This window comes from Budorcas taxicolor, chromosome 24 (genome assembly GCF_023091745.1).
Source record: "Budorcas taxicolor isolate Tak-1 chromosome 24, Takin1.1, whole genome shotgun sequence".
Taxonomy (NCBI): Eukaryota; Metazoa; Chordata; class Mammalia; order Artiodactyla; family Bovidae; genus Budorcas; species Budorcas taxicolor.
This window is the reverse complement of record NC_068933.1, coordinates 19,278,201-19,298,145: the sequence shown is the minus strand read 5'-3', so window position 1 is coordinate 19,298,145 and position 19,945 is coordinate 19,278,201. Positions and strand designations below refer to the sequence as shown.

At 43.9% G+C, this 19,945-nt stretch overlaps 1 protein-coding gene across 1 annotated transcript in view; it reads right to left on the bottom strand.

Annotated features, from left to right (window-relative positions):
• Positions 1-9,535, bottom strand: part of MTMR7 (myotubularin related protein 7) — a 49,867-nt gene extending 40,332 nt beyond the window's left edge. The window contains exon 1 of the mRNA XM_052661328.1: positions 9,434-9,535. Within this exon, the coding sequence (XP_052517288.1) occupies positions 9,434-9,520 (87 nt within the window). The 5' untranslated portion in view covers positions 9,521-9,535. The remainder of the gene's footprint in view (positions 1-9,433) is intronic.
• Between the last annotated feature and the right edge of the window lie 10,410 nt (positions 9,536-19,945).

Sequence of the window (19,945 nt, the reverse complement as noted above, 5' to 3'; positions counted from 1 at the left end):
ACGTCCTCTATGTCCTCCCATCTGAGGCAACACCCGAGCCAGCGTGCTCTCTGGACCCCTCTTCCCTCCAACCTCCCAAGCTCATCTTCAGGGCCAACTCAGGGCCTCTCCCCCAGACTTCCTAGCATTCCACCCCTCACCATGCATATAACAGCTTTCTGCTCTTTATGTGTCGATTTTACAAGTGGTAAGAAATGAGTTACCCTTTCTTCACATCCCTGGCAATGATTCCCCCAGTGGAATCTCTGGAGCCTTGGAATGATCTTGGGAATTTTATCAGAAGTCAGGGGTTTAGGGGACTTTCCCTGGTGGTCCAGGAGCTAGGACTCCACTCTGAGCTTCCAATACGGGGTGGGGGGGGTGGACCCAGCTTGGCTCCCTGCTCAGGAAACTGGATGCACACACGCCACAAAACTAAGAGTTCACGTGTTGCAACGAAGTGCAGCCAGATTAATAAATAGATTAAAACTGTTAAAAAGCCATCTTAAAAAAGGAAAGCAGGGGTTGAGAACGCGGTTCCAGTTTGCCAACTTTATGACTTTTGAGAAATCCAACTACTGAGCACTTGCTACTCTCTTAAGACTGACAGGGAACAGAAATGACATCACCCGGGGCCGATACAAGGATCAAATCAGGTAACACCCACAAGACTCTTCACCCATTAGGTCTGACAAAAGTGGAAGTGGTGGCTAGAGTAACAGTTGACTTGTTGCTAGACACATCATCTGCTTTGATATCAGTCAACCCATCGTTTGGGGCTTCCCTGAGAGCTCCGTGGTAAAGAATCGGCCTGCTAGTACAGCAGACACAGGTTTGATCCCTGGTCCGGGAAGAACCCCTGGAGGGGGATGCAATGGCAACCCACTCCAGTATTCTTGCCTGGGAAATCCCTCGGAGAGAGGAGTCTGACGGGCTACAGTCTGTGGGATCATGAAAGAGTTAGATGTGATTTACTGACTAAAATAACAACAATCCCTCTTTTTGCATCAGGAGGATCATTTGAACGGCAGTTCCTAAACTTTATTTCCTAGAAGTCAAGCATCCTCTTGGGCATTTGAAGGCGAGTCCTCAGGCAGGTGCAGCAGCAGGCGAAATGCTGTGTGCATTTCCTCTGTCCATTTCGCCTGCCCTGACCACTCTGAACCTCAAGGCAGAAGGGCACGAAAATGTACCACAAAGCTCGCGTCAACTGTTCTGTGCTCAGGTCCTCCCTTGCCTGCCTCCCCGCTTCTCTTTGTTACCAGACTGGGCACCACACTGAGCAGGAGACGGAAAGGCCACTGAAGTGACAACTCTCAGGCCCAAAGCATTTCCCCAAAGGCATTTTAGGAAAGATTACTGAAGACATCAACGTGGGCTCTGGCACTGAGACTCAGGAGGAAAATCCCAAGAACAGATGGTCCAACCTACTTGGAACCCGAGCTTTTACTGGAATTACTCCCCCAGACACTGCCCTGGCTTCCCCTGCAAATCCAGTGTCTGGACCTCTTTCGAGTCAGCAGCCAGGACATGACTACACTGATTCAAGAGACGTGTGGTCACTGCATCAGACTTACTATGTTTCCTTAAAATAACACTTTTAAAAAGGAAATTAGTAGGTTTCCAGAAGTTGGGAATTACCCACTTTCTTTAACAGTGCTGGTGGGGGTTTCAGTTGCTAAGTCTTGTTCAACTCTTGCAATCCCATGGACTGTGGCCCACCAGTCTCCTTTGTCCATTGGATTTGCCCGGCAAGAATACTGGAGTGGGTTGCCATTTCCTCCTCCAGGCAAATCAACCCTGAATATTCATTGGAAGGACTGATGCTGAAGCTCCAATACTTTGGCCACATGATGCAAAGAACCGACTTAATGGAAAAGACTCAATACTGGGAAACACTGAAGGCAGGAGTAGAAGGGGACCCCAGAGAATGAGAGCTTAGATAGCATCACCGACTCAATGGACATGAGTATGAGCAAGCTGCGCAAGATGGTGAAGGACAGGGAAGCCTGGAATGCTGCAGTCCATGGGGTCACAAAGAGTCGGACATGACTTCGCAACTGAACAACAACCACTACCACCAAGGTGGACAAAAGTAAATTCATCCCTGCTCGCATGAAAGCCGACAGCACTTTCCAGAAAGCACTGACGGGTAATGCTTTTGCAACAAGCTCACACAGCTGATGTTAAAATTATGACAATGGATAATACAAAGCACGGGGCAATTTATGCTGCCAGATTCTGAGACTACTCAATGTGCCCCCCGAAAGTGTGTCTGGCCTGGAAAATCACGTAAGAAAATTCAGGGAGAAAATGAGAAGTTCAGAAAAGTGGGAAATGCTTCTCTTTTGAACTTTCTTTATATTTATTCTGCCTTAGACAACTGAAGTGGATTAAGTTAAAAACATTCCTGCATAATATTTTTATTTTAATAAGGGAGTGATCTGCTTTGTCTTCCACTAAATAAACCCTCCTGCAGTGCCTACATGTCTTACTTGGACTGGTCAAGAAGAATCTTTGGGGGTAATTCATTCACTCATTCAACAAGTTTTTTTAAATTGAAATATATTTGATATATAACACTGGATAATTCAAGGTGTGGGTGCATGCTTAGTCACTCAGTTGTGTCTGACTCTTTGCGACCCCATGGACTATAGCCTGCCAGGCTCCTGTGTCCATGGGATTCTCCAGGCAAGAATACTGGAGTGGGTTGCCATGCCCTCCTCCAGGGAATCTTCCTGACCCAGGGATCGAACCAGGGTCTCCCAAGATTGCAGGCAGACGCTTTACCCTCTGAGCCACCAGGGAAACACAATTTCAGGTGTTCAGTTCAGTTAAGTCGCTCAGTTGTGCCCTTCTCTTTGTGATCCATGGACTGCAGCACGCCAGGCCTCCCTGTCTATCACCAACTCCCGGACCATACTCAAACTACTCAAACTCATGTCCATCCAGTCAGTGATGCCATCCAACCATCTCATCGTCTGTCATCTCTTTCTCCTCTGCCTTCAGTCTTTCCAGCATCAGGGTCTTTTCCAATGAGTCAGTTCTTCCCATTAGGCGGCCAAAGTGTTGGAGTTTCAGCTTCAGCATTAGTCCTTCCAATGAACATTCAGGACTGATTTCCTTTAGGATGAACTGGCTTGATCTCCTTGCAGTCCAAGGGACTCTCAAGAGTCTTCTCCAACAGCACAGTTCAAAAGCATCAATTCTTTGGGGCTCAGCCTTCTCTATGGTCCAACTCTCACACTCATACATGACTACTGGAAAAATGTTAGCTTTGACTAGACGGACCTTTGTCAGCAAAGTAACATCTCTGCTTTTAATATGCTGTCTAGGTTGGTCATAGCTTTTCTTCCAAGGAGCAAGGGTCTTTTAATTTCATGGTTGCAGTCACCTCACCATCTGCAGTGGTTCTGAAGTCCAAGATAATAAAGTCTATCACTGTTTCAATTGCTTCCCCATCTATTTGCCATGAAGTGATGGGAATAGATGCCACAATCTTCCTTTTATGAATGTTGAGTTTTCAGCCAGCTTATTCACTCTCATTAAGAGGCTCTTTAGTTCTTCTTCACTTTCTGCCATAAGGGTGATGTCATCTGCATATCTGAGGCTATTGATGTTTCTCCCGGCAATCTGGATTCCAGCCTGTGCTTCGTCCAGCCTGGCATTTCACAAGATGTACTCTGCATATAAGTTAAATAAGCAGGGTGACAATATACAGCCCTGACGTACTCCCTTCCCAATTTGGAACCAGTTCATTGTTCCATGTCCGGTTCTATCTGTTGTTTCTTGACTTGCACACAGATTTCTCAGGAGGCAGGTAAGATTGTCTGGTATTACCATCTCTTTAAGAATTTTCCACAGTTTGTTGTGATCCAAACAGTCAAAAGCTTTAGCATAGTCAATGAAACAGAAGTAGATGTTTTTCTGGAATTCTCTTACTTTTTCTATGATTCTACTTTTTCTAAATGTTGGCAATTTCATCTCTGTCCCTCTGCTTTTTCTAAATCCAGGTTGAACATCTGGAAGTTCACAGTTCACATTCTGATGAAGCCTGGCTTGGAGAATTTTGAGCATTACTCTGCTAGCGTGTGGGATGAGTGCAATTGTGCAGTAATTTGAGCATTCTTTGGCATTGCCTTTCTTTGGGATTGGAATAAAAACTGACCATTATCCAGTCCTGTGGCCACTCCTGAGTTTTCCAGATTTGCTGACATACTGAATGCAGCACTTTAACAGCATCATCTTTAGGATTTGAAATTTCAGCTCAGCTGGAATTCCATCACCTCCATTAGCTTTGCTCATAGTGATGCTTCCTAAGGGCCACCTGACTTCACATTCCAGGATGTCTGGCTTTAGGTGAGTGATGACATCACTGTGGTTATCTGGGTCATGAAGATCTTTTTTGTATAGTTCTTCTGTGTATTCTTGCCACCTCATCTTAATATCTTCTGCTTCTGTTAGGTCCCTACCATTTGTTTCCTTTATTGTGCCCTTCTCTTCATGAAATATTCCCTTGGTATCTCTGATTTTCTTCAAGAGCTCTCTAGTCTTTTCCCATTCTTGATCTTATATTGATTACTTAGGAAGGCTTTCTTATCTCTTCTTGCTAGTCTTTGGAACTCTGCATTCAGATGGGTATATCTTTCCTTTTCTCCCTTACCTTTCGCTTCTCTTCTTTTCTTAGCTATTTGTAAGGCCTCCTCAGACAAGCATTTCGCCTTTTGCACTTATTTTCCTTGGAGATGGTTTTGATCACCACCTCTTATACAGTGAACCTTTGTTCATAGTTCTTCAGACACTCTGTTTACCAGATCTAATCCATTGAACCTATTCGTCACTTCCACTGTGTAATCATAAGGGATTTGATTTAGGTCATACTTGAATGGTCTAGTGGTTTTTCCTACTTTCTTGAATTTAAGTCTGAATTTGGCAATAAGGAGTTCATGATCTGAGCCACGGTCAGCTCCCAGTCTTATTTTTGCTGACTGTATAGAGCTTCTCCATCTTTGGCTGCAGAGAATATAATCAATCTGATTTTGGTGTTGACCATCTGGTGATGTCCATGTGTAGAGTCTTCTCTTGTGTTGTTGGAAGAAGGTGTTTGCTATGATCGGTGCGTTCTCTTGGCAAAACTCTATTAGCCTTTGCCCTGCTTCATTCCTTACTCCAAGGCCAAATTTGCCTGTTACCCCAGGTGTTTCTTGACTTCCTACTTCTGCATTCCAGTCCCCTATAATGAAAAGGACATTTTTTTGGGGTGTTAGTTCTAAAAGGTCTTGTAAGTCTTCATAGAACCGTTCAACTTCAGCTTCTTCAGCATTACTGGTTGGGGCATAGGCTTGGGTTACTGTGATATTCAATGGTTTGCCGTGGAAATGAACAGAGATTCTGTCGTTTTTGAGACTGCACCCAAGTACTGCATTTCAGACTTTTTTGTTGACTATAAGGGTTACTCCGTTTTTTCTAAGGGATTCTTGCCCACAGTGGTAGATATAATGAATTAAACTTGCCCATTCCATTCCACTTTAGTTTACTGAGTCCTAAAATGCTGGTGTTCACTCTTGCCATCTCCGGTGTAGAACATATTAATCTATCTGTCTGCTGTAATACGACTGCCATCATAGTGACAATTAGCACCTCTATCATGTGACATGATCATCCTTTCTTTTCAGTGGCAGGAATCATGAAGTTCTAGTCTCTTAAAAGTGTAATGATTATAACAGAATATTGATGTCTATCAACAAATTTTCACTGAACATGACGTACTATGTGCCAGGCGTTAGGGCAGTAACAAATAACAAAAGAGTTACTGGCCCCAAAGACTGCACATTCCCCGAAAAACTGATCCTTGTTGCCCTGGTTACCACCTCCCAGTAAATGCATTTACCACTGCAGGGTAGTATCCATCTGAGGGGCCAGCCATGGCATTATAATCAGCCCTCGGTACTTCCTGAGGGTCCGTCACACAGCTGAGCACTTTGTCAGGAACTGTGCTATATCTACGTAGACAGCTGCCTTCTTAAGCATTTAGGACCTAAAATTTACTTCAAGGAATTAATGATGTAATAGGGAGAAATTTATGATGTAAGGTAGGAACAGCATGAAATGACTTATATATAAATAAAATAATACATAATACATAAACTACAGCTGCAGAGAACTGACATAAACAAGATCTTTTAAAATTACTGGTTTGGATTATACTTTCAATTTTATTCAAAGAGAAACAAATTAAAATTTTAACCTGGTAATGAATGCCCATTATTTTATTTAAAGAAAGACCATTTTAAGAGTTAGGGACAGGGGCTTTCCTGGTAGGCCAATGGTTAAGACTTCGCCTTCCAATGCAGGGAGGGGGTAGGGGTTTGATCCCTGGTGAGAGAGCTAAGATCCCACCTGCCTCGTGGCCAAATACACAAAAGATAAAACAGAACTGATACTATAACAAATTGTCTTTATTGAAAAGATTTTAACTAGATGGTCCACATTAAAAAAAAAAATCTTTAAAAAAAACAAGAGTTAGGTATAAAAGGAAATCTTACCTTAGAGAGACTTTTATGTCTTATAAAAAGGGATAAGAGCAATGCTGATAAAAATGATGCTGGTGACAATTAGCTTGGAGAGAATAGGGCAGCGTTGGTTCTGGAACCTCAGTTTCAGTACTCCACGTATGGAGTTGTTTCCACCACAGGCAATAGCTTCTTCTCCAACAGATGATACCACTAGCCCCACTTACATCAAGGAATTTGTGAAAAGAAAGAAGTAACTCTTATAAAAGAAGGAAGGAAAAAGCAGATGTTTTTCTCACCCACGAGGTTAAAAGCAAAAGTAATGGATGCTGACATAACCTTCCCAATGGACTATTAGTCAGAAATAGTTTGACAGAATTAACTTTTCTTATATTTTCTAAGGTGGTAACAAATAAGGGTTCATCATCTTTGTCTCATTTTAACAACATTTGTAAAAAGCAGAAAATCCCCTAGGGTTTCACCTTTTCTGTTTCAGCATAATTTGCTGATTGTTAGTTTATGTTTGCTATCTATTACTTTTGGGAAAAAGATGCTGAGTAACTCATGTTTTGCCGTCTCTACACGGTGGGACTTGAGTGACTAAACGTGAGTCATGTTTGTGGTGTTAAGTCTAGAAGGAAACCTCATCAGACATAGGAAGAACCTGTGTTTTCCAAGGAAATACTATTCCACAGATGCAGCTTAGACTCATTTTCACCCTCACTCAAGGGTGTGTCATGTTTTTTAAAAATTTTTTTAATTATTCAATTTTCTATACTACACTTGGATTTTCCTTCATTTTGTTCTGCCTCTCTCTCTCTTTTTTTTTTAAACCAATTATTTATTTATTTTTGGCTGAGCCGCGTCTTCCTTGCTGCTCACAGGCTTTCTGTAGCGGCGGTGAGTGGGAGCTCCTCTCAGCTGCGGAGCACAGACTCTTGGGCGAGCTCCGGCAGGTGCGGCTCGTGGGCTCAGTTAGTCGTGGCGCACGGGCCTTCGATGCTCCGAGGCATGTGGAATCCTCCCACGCCTTCCAGGGACTGAACCTGTGTGCCCTGCTTTAGCAGGCAGATTCTTAACCACTGGACCACCAGGGAAGTCCTTTCCTTCATTTCAAGGCTAAAAATCCACTGCAAAGGTTGGCTTTAGTGGCGGAACAAATCATTACATTAGCCGGATACTTTATAATGGTTAAGACAGAAAGGGCACAAATGTCTACTCACGGTGTAAGATTATGACTGCTAGATTTAAGTGCCATTAGGAAGAAAAGTCAGTATCCTGAAAGTGGCCATTCTATTCCAGATAATCTATAAATTCAAGATATTCACAAGAGGGCTTTCCTGGTGGCTCAGTGGTCAAGACTCCACCTGCCAGTGCAGGGAACACGGGTTTGATCCTTGATCTGGGACAATCCCACGTGCTGCACAGCAACTAAGCCTGTGCGCCACATCTATTAAGCCTGTGCCCCCCAAGAGAAGCCATGAATGAGAGGCCCTCATACAGCAAGTAGAGAAAAGGCCATGTAGCTGCAAAGATCCAGCACAGCCAAAAATAATAATAAAGTTATTCAGAAGAAAGATGTGGGAGGACCTGACAGTCCACATATTTATTGACAGCAACATACTCAATATGTTATATGAAGAAAAGCAAGACACGGGCACAGGTAGTATAATTCCATTTTTGTTGTATGTATTTGAACCATTCCTTTGCCTCCACATTCTCCAATTGTAAACAATGAAATACATTACTCGTGTAAGAAAAAAGTTATTAAACTACGCAGATGAGAAAAAAGTGACAAGTTTAAAACCTACTAGAAGAATATGGGCTTCTTGGGTGACACAGTGGGAGAGAATCTGCCTGCCTATGCAAGAGACTTGGGTACGATCCCTGGGTTGGGAAGATCTCCTGGAGGAGGAAATGGCAACCCACTTGTCTTCTTGCCTGAAAAATCCCATGGACAGAGGGGCATGGTGGGCTACAGTCCATGGGATTTTCTCCAGGCAAAGAGCTGGATATGACTGAACACACACACAGAAAGAACATTAGGGCAATGAGATACGGGCTGTTTTGTTAATTTTTCTCTCTCTCTTGCAAATTCTCTACGGTGTTCTGACTGTACTTTCATTACTGGAAACACTTTAAAAATTAATAGGGAAACCAGCCCTGCTTTGCAAGCCCACCCTCAGGGAGAATATGAATCAGCTCTGCCCCCTCCACCCTCCACATCCCTCCACCCCCAATTCCCTCTGGAAGTGCAGACATGTTTCTCCACAATTCTCCAGGGAAGCCTCTTGGTGACCTTGTGTACCAATCAAGAGTTCAGGGAGCCCAGAGGGAGCTGGTGCCAAACTGCCATCAGAGCCTCTGCGACTCCCTACTCATCACTCACTGAGCTATAAAAAGACCGGGCGGGAGAAGGGAGGCCCTGCCCCGAGGGCGCCGCTGGGCCTCTCTGGGGTTCCACTCAATCAGCCATCGGAGGGGATGGTCTCTAAGGTGGCTTCTTCAAACTTTCTGATCCCAGATGCAGGTGGAGAATACAGCTGGCAATACCCAAGGGAGACCTGGAAATTCCACACATCTGTACCCACAAGAGCCATCGGAAAGAAAGGAGAGCTAAGAGGAGTCACGCTCAGCTCTGTGACATCAGGGCTTCATCTGGATTAAGTATCTGCATTTCACCAAACGGGCTCCCCCCATGGCTCAGTGGGAAAAAAATCCGCCTGCGATGCAGGAGACACAGGAGATGCGGGTTTGATCCCTGGCTTGGGAAGATCTCCTGGAGAAGGAAATGGCAACCCACTCCAGTATTCTTGCCTGAAAAACCCCATGGGCAGAGGAGCCTGGAGGGCTACAGTCCACGGGCTACAGTCCAAACGGTCACAAAGAGTCGGACGTGACTGAGCGACTAAGCACTCATTTCACTAAATGCCTCCACTCACCCTGTACTCTCTATTCACATCGCTGAGCTGCCAGTAATCGTTAGGGAGGCCCATGCGCTTGTATTCTTCGCTGAGATTGACCAGCATCCAGCCTTGTTCCCTTTCTTCTCTATCCAGCTTGGGGTTGAATGAAAAGCAGTATAGTTCCTCGTATTTCACTGCAAAAAATAAGGGAGAATAAAACCAAATCAACCCAAGTCAAAGCCACAACCAAATCCCCCCAAGTACATTCTGTCCAGGCTGGAGAGGCCAGCCCAGCTGCTCGCCTTCAGGACCCTCCTAGAGGCACCCCATCTCTACGGTGGGACCAACCACCTCCCAACAACGACAAGACCTCAGGACAACCGAACAAAGCTTTAAAAGCTTTGTTTCAGGAGTGTGACCTTCCCCATCTTGTGGGTTTTTTTTTTTTTAATTTCTTTTGAAAACTAATATATTTCAGACCACATAAAATATGGAGCTTAAAAATGAATTAAGAACATATGTTTCTTACAGTATTTAAGACATGGAAGTAAGCTAAGTGTCCACCAACAGATGAATGGAAACAGAAGATGTTTTATATATATATACATACATACATACTACACCCACACACATACATACACCCAAACACACATATATTAAAAATGAATATTATTCAGCCATAAAAAATGAAAGATTGCCATTTGCAGCAACATAGACAGACCAGAGATTATCACACTAAGTCAAGCTGAGAGAGACAAACATTATATGACATGACTTTTACATGGATTCTAAAAGACAGTACAAATTAACATATTTACAAAACAGAAACACACTCACAGACATAGAAAACAAACCTATGGCTACCAAAGGGAAAGGAGTGGGAGAATTAGGAGTATGGGATTAAACAGATATACACCACGACATATAGACTAAACAAGGAGTTACTGTCTAGCACAGGGAACTATAGTCAATAACTTGTAATAACCTACAAAGGACAAGAATCTGAAAAAGAACATACACGCATAACTGAATCACTCTGCCATACATCTGAAACTAATACAATATAGTAAATCAAATATAGTGCGATTTTTTTTTTTAAGGACATACATATTCCTTTGACAACCAGAACTCAATCTGTTTATGTAAGTCGAGCTCAAGTTTGGGATGGCTTCTCAGAGTTACAGAGAGGCCTGGCCACTGCCATGTTCTAAGGCTCAAATAGCATTGAGAAAGAAATGATAAAACAGTTGGAAAAAACTGTGGAGTATATTTAAATATTTGCACTGAAAACACTTGAACTTTTCAACAACTACGTAAACGTCAGAATTGTACTGTTCTCACAGTATTTCCAGGATTCATTGAACGAGGTTCATTCATAGTGCGTGGCACACAGTCCATGAGTGGTGAGTTGAAGGATGTGCAATGACAGACTTCTTTCAGGTCTGCCAGACCATCTCTGACTTTGGGCATCACCGTTTATGCTTGCACGGGCAGGCCTGACAGCCGTTCCCAGTAAGATCGAGGATTGCGGTTCTCTTGCTCTGGCCTTGCCACATTGAGGGAGGCAACTTAACCAGTGCTGCCCACAATAACAGTGTAAGCCACGTGTGTCATGTAAGATGTCCTTGGAGTCACACGAAAATTGTAAAAAGAAAGTGAAATTAATCTTTACAGTATATTTTATTTAGCCCAGCATATCCAAGGCATCATTCAACATATATGGAGTACAGTACCTATTAATATTTTTCACATTGTGTTGTACTGTCTTTGAAATTCTGTGTTTCACACTGAACAGCACATCCTAGTTCAGACCAACCACATTTCAAGCCCTCGATAGCCCCATGTGGCTAGCGGTTACCTTCTAGACAGTGCAAATCGAAGCACTTTTGGTGATAATAAACCGTGGCCGATAGTCAGTGAACCCTGGTTTCATTCCAGGTTCTCTTCTGATTAAACATACTGACGGGCATCTAGTAGGCATCATCACAGGTCTCCTTGCAGAGATGAGAAATCCAAGGCACAGGGAGGCTCGGCAGAGTCCCCAGGGTCACACAGTGCGCAGGTTGGAGTCTGCTATACAGCACATGTGCTTCCCCACCACACCTGCTGCCTCTCAGAGGCAGCCCCTGCTCCCTTCCCCCCCATGCAGGCCACTTTTGCATACTTTCTTTCCAACCATCCCCCTAAACTTCCTTTTCATTTCTCCAACAGAACTGTTTCTCCTTAAAGTTTTCTTAGATCATTTTTATTCCTTCATCTGTCAGTGGTATTCAGCATGAACAACTGGATGCTCCTAAACATGCATCTGAAGGTCCAACAGGGCAAACTAACACCAGCAAACGGCTGCAGTAACACACAGGCGGCCTAAGGTCAAGACTGTTTCCAGCTTCTTTTGATTACTATTGAAATGACTCACCTACAGGTATGACCACCTGACTGACTCATTGGAAAAGACCCTGATGCTGGGAAAGATTGGAGGCAGGAGGGAAAGGGGGCAACAGAGGACGAGATGGTTGGATGGCATCACCGACTCGATGGACATGAGTTTGAGCAGACTCTGGGAGATAGTGAAGGACAGGGAAACTTGGTATGCTGCTGCTGTCCATGGGGTTGCAAAGAATCAGACATGCCAGAGCGACTGAACGACAACACAAGTATGATAAGATAAGGGTTGTATTTTAAGTACTAGACTTTAGCATTAGGCAGGTGTTCTTTCTTGCAGAAAAAGAAGCAAGAAGACTAGGGTTTATCAGTGAGATGAGCTATATTCTATTTCAGTGTCTCTTGATGTCGTATTTCCAGTTTGAGAATTGAGCATACAGTTTCAACAAAGAAGAAGATGCACACACACACACACACAACGTAGACACTTCCAGTAAAAACAGTTTCTTGCCATTTTAGCAAATTGAGCAGACAGCATATAAAATTGACATCCAGTTCTGGGAATGGTTAGCCTGACACCAACATATGTTTTCCATCTCTAAGTACCATTTTCATGACTCAGGCTTCTGATATCATAATGTTAACCACAAATGCAATTTGTTTAAGAAGCCAAAAGAATCTCTTGAGAAAGCCTCCGTTCCCTCAGTGAAAGGAGTGCTAAGGAAGATGGGGAAATGACAGAAGTTAAGTTCCCTTGGTAAAATGCCTACACATAGGTTTAAAGGTAGAGGAAGAAAACCACTCTATGACTACTGATGATTTTCTGTGTTTGGGATCATTCTTGCTGTCATTAGGAAGAGACAAGGAAACCGCACAGAAATTGATGCAAGAATAATTTGTAACCAATATTAAGATCACTCTTGAATTGGGAGCCATCAGAATGGGTTTCCATTAAAATAACAAAATCTTCTCTTTCAATTATTTTTAAGGAAAAGGGTGATCGACTATACCTTTGGCCCAATTTATGTAAAACTCTTCATAATGGCAGAGAAACCCCCATTTTTGTCAGTCAAAGCTCAGTTTTGTTAATGTAGGCAAGCTTCTCACCCAGAGGCCACCAGGAGAAGCCCTCAGCTACAAACTGCCTACTCTGAGAATGTAAAAAGTACCATTAACATCGATTCAAGGTGTACTGAACATTTCCAAAGTACTTCCATCTCCTGCAAAATACATAGCAGAATGTTTAATAATTAAGATCCAAGAGTCGTGGGTTCAATCCCTGGATCGGGAAGATCCCCTGGAGTAGGAAATGGCAACTGGCTCCAGTATTCTTGCCTGGAGAATTCCATGGACAGAGGAGCCTGGCGGGCTAAGGTCCATGTAGCCGCAGAGAGTCGGACATGACTGAGCAACTAAGCACAAGGTCAGTTAAGTAAGGCAGGATAAGGAAGGAAAGGGGAAATTCACCAGGAGTCATCCATCAGAAGGACAGGTATGTGGGGTTTTACTTTATTATAATTTTTTATTTTGTATGGAGTATAGCCAAGTAACAACGTTGTAATAGTTTCAAGTGGAGAGCAAAGGGACTCAGCCATACATATACATGTACCCATTCAAGGCTATGGTTTTTCCAGTAGTCATGTATGGATGTGAGAGCTGGACTATAAAGAAAGCTGAGCACCGAAAAACTGATGCTTTCGAACTGTGGTGGTGGAGAAGACTCTTGAGAGAGTCCCTTGGACTGCAAGCAGATCCAACCAGTCCATCCTAAAGGAGATCAGTCCTGAGTGTTCATTGGAAGGACTGATGTTGAAGGTGAAACTCCAATATTTTGGCCACCTGATGCAAAGAGCTGACTCATTGGAAAAGACCCTGATGCTGGGAAAGATTGAAGACGGGAGGAGAAGAGGACGACAGAGGATGAGATCATTGGATGGCATCACCGACTCAGTGGACATGAGTTTGGGTAAACTCCGAGAGTTGGTGATGGAGAGGGAGGCCTGGCGTGCTGCAGTCCATGGGGTTGCAAAGAGTTGGACACGACTGAGCGACTGAACTGAACTAAACTGATTCTCTGATACGGGCTTCCCCCGTGGCTCAGGTAAAGAACCCATCTGCAATGCAGGAGACATGGGTTCAATCTCTGGGTCAGGAAGATCCCTTGGAGGAGGGCATGGCAAACCACCCCAGCATTCTTGCCTGGAGAATCCCCATGAACAGAGGATCCTGGTGGGCTACAGTCCATGGGGTCGCAAAGAGCTGGACACAACTGAAGCAACTTAGCATGCACACATCCTCTGATATATAGGGTTTTAGAACCCAAAGTAATGAAAGTTAAATTGCTCTCCATGTTCTACTTAATTCAGGCAACTTAAAATAAATGTTAATTGAAAAACCATTTAAAGAGGAGTGAGAAGATAACAGTTATTATTGGGTTCTGCACATTTTAAAATAAAAATAACGAGAACTTTCTTGTCTGTTTTCACCAGACAAGTACTTGAATTAAACATCAGGAAGCTGACACTTAGTAGAAAAGGGCTATTAGGCCCAGAGTTTAATATCATCAATAAAAAGTAATAAAAATTGTTACTGTAAAAACTGCTTAAGTGGCACTGACTCTGATAAGAACTGCAAAAAGTCAAAGTAAGCTAATGAGACTATGTCAATCCTGAGATGTTAAAAACCACAGAAAATATGCAGAAGAATTAGGGACTCAGATGAGCAAGAAAAAAAATGCTATTATAAAATGGGAAAACAGACCCCAAAAATGGTTTAAATATTAAAAAGGGCCCACAAAAACTACAAGAGAGAAAGATGATAGATATAAAAATAAACAGCAGGAAGCTAATGAGAGAGAGGAGAAAAGAAAGGATGTGGGAGAAACGAAGCCCTCTGAGAAACAGGGGTCTCTAATCAGAAAAATGTATAACCTTATTTGTACATCAGATCTACAGAGTCAATGCATTTCCTTACTTGGGGTACAGCCCAGTTTTAACTTATTCCTTTAAGAAGAATTAAAGAGTTCTCTGGATCTGGCTACAGTATATTTTGCTGGGATCTTTTATAGTCCATGTCCAAGTCCTTACCAACCTGAATTCACATAAAAGACAAACCAATAAAATCTCGACAAATTTTTTAGTCATTTGATTTATTCTTATCCCAGAAATTGCAATTCAGTGAAGAGACTCTCAAGGGCTTTAAAACTATCTCTTCATAGGCCTTGACTTAAACAGACTCCCAAACGTTTCATCTTTTGTTTAAAAAAGAAAAAGTCTCCTCTATAGGACCTTGGAGTTAGCTGTATCCATAAGGAGAGCTGAAAATACGGGCTTTGTATTGATGATTAACCACAATAACCCCAGAGATCAATACTGTGCTGCTGGAACTCAAAGTCATTTCCCCACCAAACACACACATCCACACACTCACACACACTCACACACATCCACACACCCACACACATCCATCCCCGCCCCCCCCCCCCAACCCCCCACCACACACACCCAGAGCCCTCTTCTGACATACCTCAAGGAAAGAGAAGGTGTAATTTGTGAAAGGTCCTGGGATGTCCTGAGAAGCCACCCCACCTTCAGAGGAAACCCTTCCACTTTTCCCCACCTCCACCCAGATTCAAAATCCTACTTCCAAGACTGGGCTGTAATATGTCCTAATTTTAGCCTTGCCTTTAGCATTAAACTGTGAAGCTGCCTGGGTTCTAGTTCCTCTTTCCACACTCATTAAAGTACCATGTTTTACATAAACTGGCAATTCTAATTCCAATGGTTCACAATGCTGGTGGCTTTAAAAAAAAATCTTCCAAGCTAATGGCTTTAATTCAATTAATTACTATAGTCTCCTTCTTTGGTCTCTGGCTAACACCGAACTCCCAAAACTACATCTTTAAGAAAAAGTGTATATTTTTAAAAGCAGGGGAAACACAGCAGGTTTCCTCCCTGGGGACCCTCACAATGTAAATCTGGGAGCTCGCTGTTATCTGGGGCCAGGGCTCTCATCGCCACCGTGATGGACTCTTCCACTCAGGCCTTTCCCAGTTCTCTGGGCGATTCCTAAATCCCGTTAATCCGGCCAGAGCACATGTATTATCCAGGACATCCATTAATCAGTGACACAGAAACTGCTGGCGCACAATTCCCCTCTCATTCCCTGCCACACGCGGCCTAATGTACATCTTCCCAGAACTTCTGTTCCAATTATAGTGCGCCCTCCAAAAAGTTCAACTGCATTTCTGGCTAACTCTGCAGTTCTTTTCAACACACAGAGATAAAAAAGCCTCAGTGGGCTAACTTGAAAGGGAAGCTAAGTCAAGTCAAAGTGATCAGATTCTGACAGCTCCCTGGCATCCCTCCCATCTCAAAACTTCAGCTCCTGGCTCTCAACAGATGATGTGGTCTGTTCGTATCATAAGAATTTGAGGACCCAACCAAATGCTTTGAAGAGTTTACAATCAAACATTTTGCCCTGAACCAAAAACCGTTTAGTAAAGTATCTATTCAGTAAAGCAACTGAATATTCACTGGAAGGACTGATGCTAAAGCTCCAATACTTGGACCACTTGATGCAAAGAACTAATTCATTGGAAAAGGCCCTGATGCTGGGAAAGACTGAGGGCAGGAGGAGAAGAGGGCGACAGAGGGTGAGATGGCTGGATGGCATCACTGACTCGATGGACATGAATGTGAGCAAACTCCAGGAGATAGTGAAGGACAGGGTAGCATGGCAAGCTGCAGCTTCTGGGGTTGCAAAGAGTCAGACATAACTCTTTGTGACTGAACAACAACAACGTAACTGTAAGAACCTGTCCTATTTCCCTTATTAGTGACTTCTGGGTGAACACTACTGTGGATGTCACTGTTTATACAAATGATCTCTTCTCACTGTACACTTCCAAGACACTTAGCAAAGGAACCCCACAGTCCACACAAGCCACACACACAAGAAACACTTGTGTAGAGCTTCTTAAATTTATAGCTTAGTAAGCTGTAAATGTCATAGATTTATAGCATAATAAGCTGTAAGTCTGAAGACTCTAAGTGAGGGATACACAACCAGACAGTAACTAAAAGCATACATTTTTCAAATCAGCCATTCTTCCTACAAAACATAAGAAGGTTTTCTGTCGGAGAATCAACATATACATACCTTGAACAGTCACTGATGCCAACCTTCGAACATACATATTAGGATCAAAAAGCAACAGAAAGCAAAACTTAAAAGCCCCCACATAGGTAAAACTGCACTAGACCATTTGATATGTTTTCAACACAAAACAATTTGTGGGTTTGTCAGAGGCTTCAATCAAGGTGGCTCGATTACCACATTTTCGGATGATTTCATCCCAAAAGTAAAGCACAACTATAACCTCCCTCCAAGATAAATACTATGAATAATGAAAGAGGCTCATACAGTAATTAACTCAGACAGAGGCCCCAAAAGACAGAAACTAAATCAGTCAGATTTCTCAGCCTCATCTGAAGGCTTGTTGTTGATTAGTTGCTCAGTCGTGTCCAACTCTTTTGCGACCCCATGGTCTGTCGCCCGCCAGGGTCCTCTGTCTATGGGATTTCCCAAGCAAGAATACTAGAGTGGGTTGCCATTTCCTTCTCCAGGACATCCTCCTGACCCAGGGATCGAACTCACACCTCCTGCATTGGCAGGCAATTCTTTACAATCTGAGCCACCAGGGAAGCCCCCATCTGAAGGCTGGGCTAATGTATAATCTCTAAAGCACTATAATTAAGAAGCATTATCCACATTTCTTCAACACGATCTGTGACTTTCTTAAGCGTGAGTCCACGCTGAATGCCAGGCCGCTCTGCCCTACCTGGCCTCGCGAGGCGGATGAGAGAGATGTACACATCATGGCAGTCCCTTTCCTGCGGGATGATGAGCTGTAAGAGCTGAAAGTTCTTGCAGCGAATCAGTAAAGGGCACCCGGTAGCCGTCGTTGCCTGTTTCTCGATGGTGGCGATCTGACTGTGGAGAATCTACCACGAAAAGTTAATGTGGAAAAAAAAAAAAAGTTAATGTGGGTAAACTAAGCACACATAACAGGTACATAGGACAGAAAGCAACAGGTCTTGTCACAGAGCAGGGTGAGAGCACAGCTCTTAGCAGGCAGCCATTGCTGGGCCTCATTATTCCTTCACCCTGTTACTAGGCAACAGGTCTGGCTCAGCCATTGGTCGGTTGTCAGTAAGTTGTCCTGCTCAGCTATTGGTCAGTGCTGCAGAGGGCACTGCCCACTGGTAACTGACAATGAGGGACCATTGGGGAAGTGATTCCGCTCAAGGGTTGGTAGTGAGGTGGTCGTCAGGTGGAGAGTGAGGTAAGAGGCAGGGTCAGGCCTTCCCCTGGAGGCCCTCCAGCTCACCCAGCCTTGAGCCAGTGGGTGAGCCAGGGGGCCCGGGGAACAGACTGGGGCTGACGTCCTGCGGGGCTCCAGAGCTCTGACTAAAGCACTCCACTAGCCACGGCCCAGACCTTGAGGAGTGGCGAACCTCTCCCCCATCCCTATCTCTGTGACCCACTAGCAGTGGCCGTCTGTCTGGGTCACAGTCTGTGAGACCTGGTCTCCCACCCGCCCCTCCATTTGGGCACCTGGAGGAGACCGAGGGGCAGCTGGATTAGGTGCCTGGCTCCCTTAGGGATGACAGCTGGGCAGGGTGTGGGAACCTGGCCCTGATGGAGCTGCCAGCTGAGCTCTGGCCTTCTCTTAGCCAGGAATGAGGCCTTGGAGGGTGAGAGTTGTGCCCTGGGACCTTGCTCTTTCTTGTCAGGACGGAGAATAACATTCATTTGGTAGAGATTTATAGGAACATGGTTACCTGACCATGACCTGACCTCAAGAGCAAAGGATCTGACCCCAAGAAGTCTGCAACAAATAACCACGCCAACCTCACCTTTTGCTTTTAAAGGGGCTTGCTGAAAGCTTTCAGTAACTTTGGGGTTCTTAGGGCATGAGCCACCCGTCTGCTTGTATAAACCTGTAATAAACCTTTCTCTGTTCCAAAAGCTAGTGTTTTAGTATTGATGGGGCTCACTGTGCATTGGGCACAAAGCCTTGTGATTTGGTAACAATCTCTGAGCCACACATAGAGACAAGAAACACCCTTGACCTTCAGCTGGCTTGCACTCAGTTGACAAGAACTGGTATGTTTGGGGGTAAGAACCAGCTGTCTGAATTCATCATTTTATTTTTCAGTGCCAAGCTTTCTGATAGTCAAGCTCATTATACGAAGCAAACCCTTCAGCCTAGAATTCTGCACAGCTCCAGGTAAGGGAACATTTGGGTCATCAAAGCTTGAAATGCACTGGGTAGCTAAAATTAAATAAGGTCATGAGAAGTTAGTAAAATAAACCTTGCAATCAACAAAAGTTAGAGACGGTTCCGCTGGGAGGTGCCACCATGCTCCTTAATTCCACATGGAATGCTCGAGTTCAACAGCAACTTGAGATGGTTATTTTCTAAGCCGTTGGTGGTCAGGCAGGCTGCAGAAGAGATTTATTTGAAAGGAAACCATGCTGAAGTGCTCTGGCTTTCAGGAGGGTCTCTGCTCAGTCCTCAGTGGCAACACTTCATTCTTTAAATTCCTCTCCACTAAGTAGGGCGGGCTACCTTCTGCTGCTAAGATCAAGTCTACAGAAAAGGCAGAATCTACAATCCACAGATTCTGGTTCTGGTCCTACATGGTTGGGCAGCTCTCTTAAAATAAGGACCTTCTAATGGTCTCATTGTTATGTAGCAGAAATACCTGATAATAGGACTCTTCCCTAGACTTTTTCTTTTCTAAATTATGAGAAAACTGTAGACAACATAATGACTAAATGGCATGCACCACAGGATGCTACGAACAAAGCGGACTGCAAATCACTGTGTAAACACTGTATCTGGTACAGTAACATTATTGAATCTCTACTTGCCAGCTGTGACACGAAGCACTTACACCTCTGGCTATTCCTCTGTCTCTCTTTGATGATGTCCAAATCATCAGTATTTAAAGTGAGTAAACAGATCAAGTGGACATGACCCTTTACAAAAAAAGGCAGTGCTCACATTCCGAAAAGAGTGCTCTGAACACCCAACCCCCCCAAGTCCCACCCTCCTCACCTTGAGAACAGACAAAACAGTCAAAACGTGTTACTTCA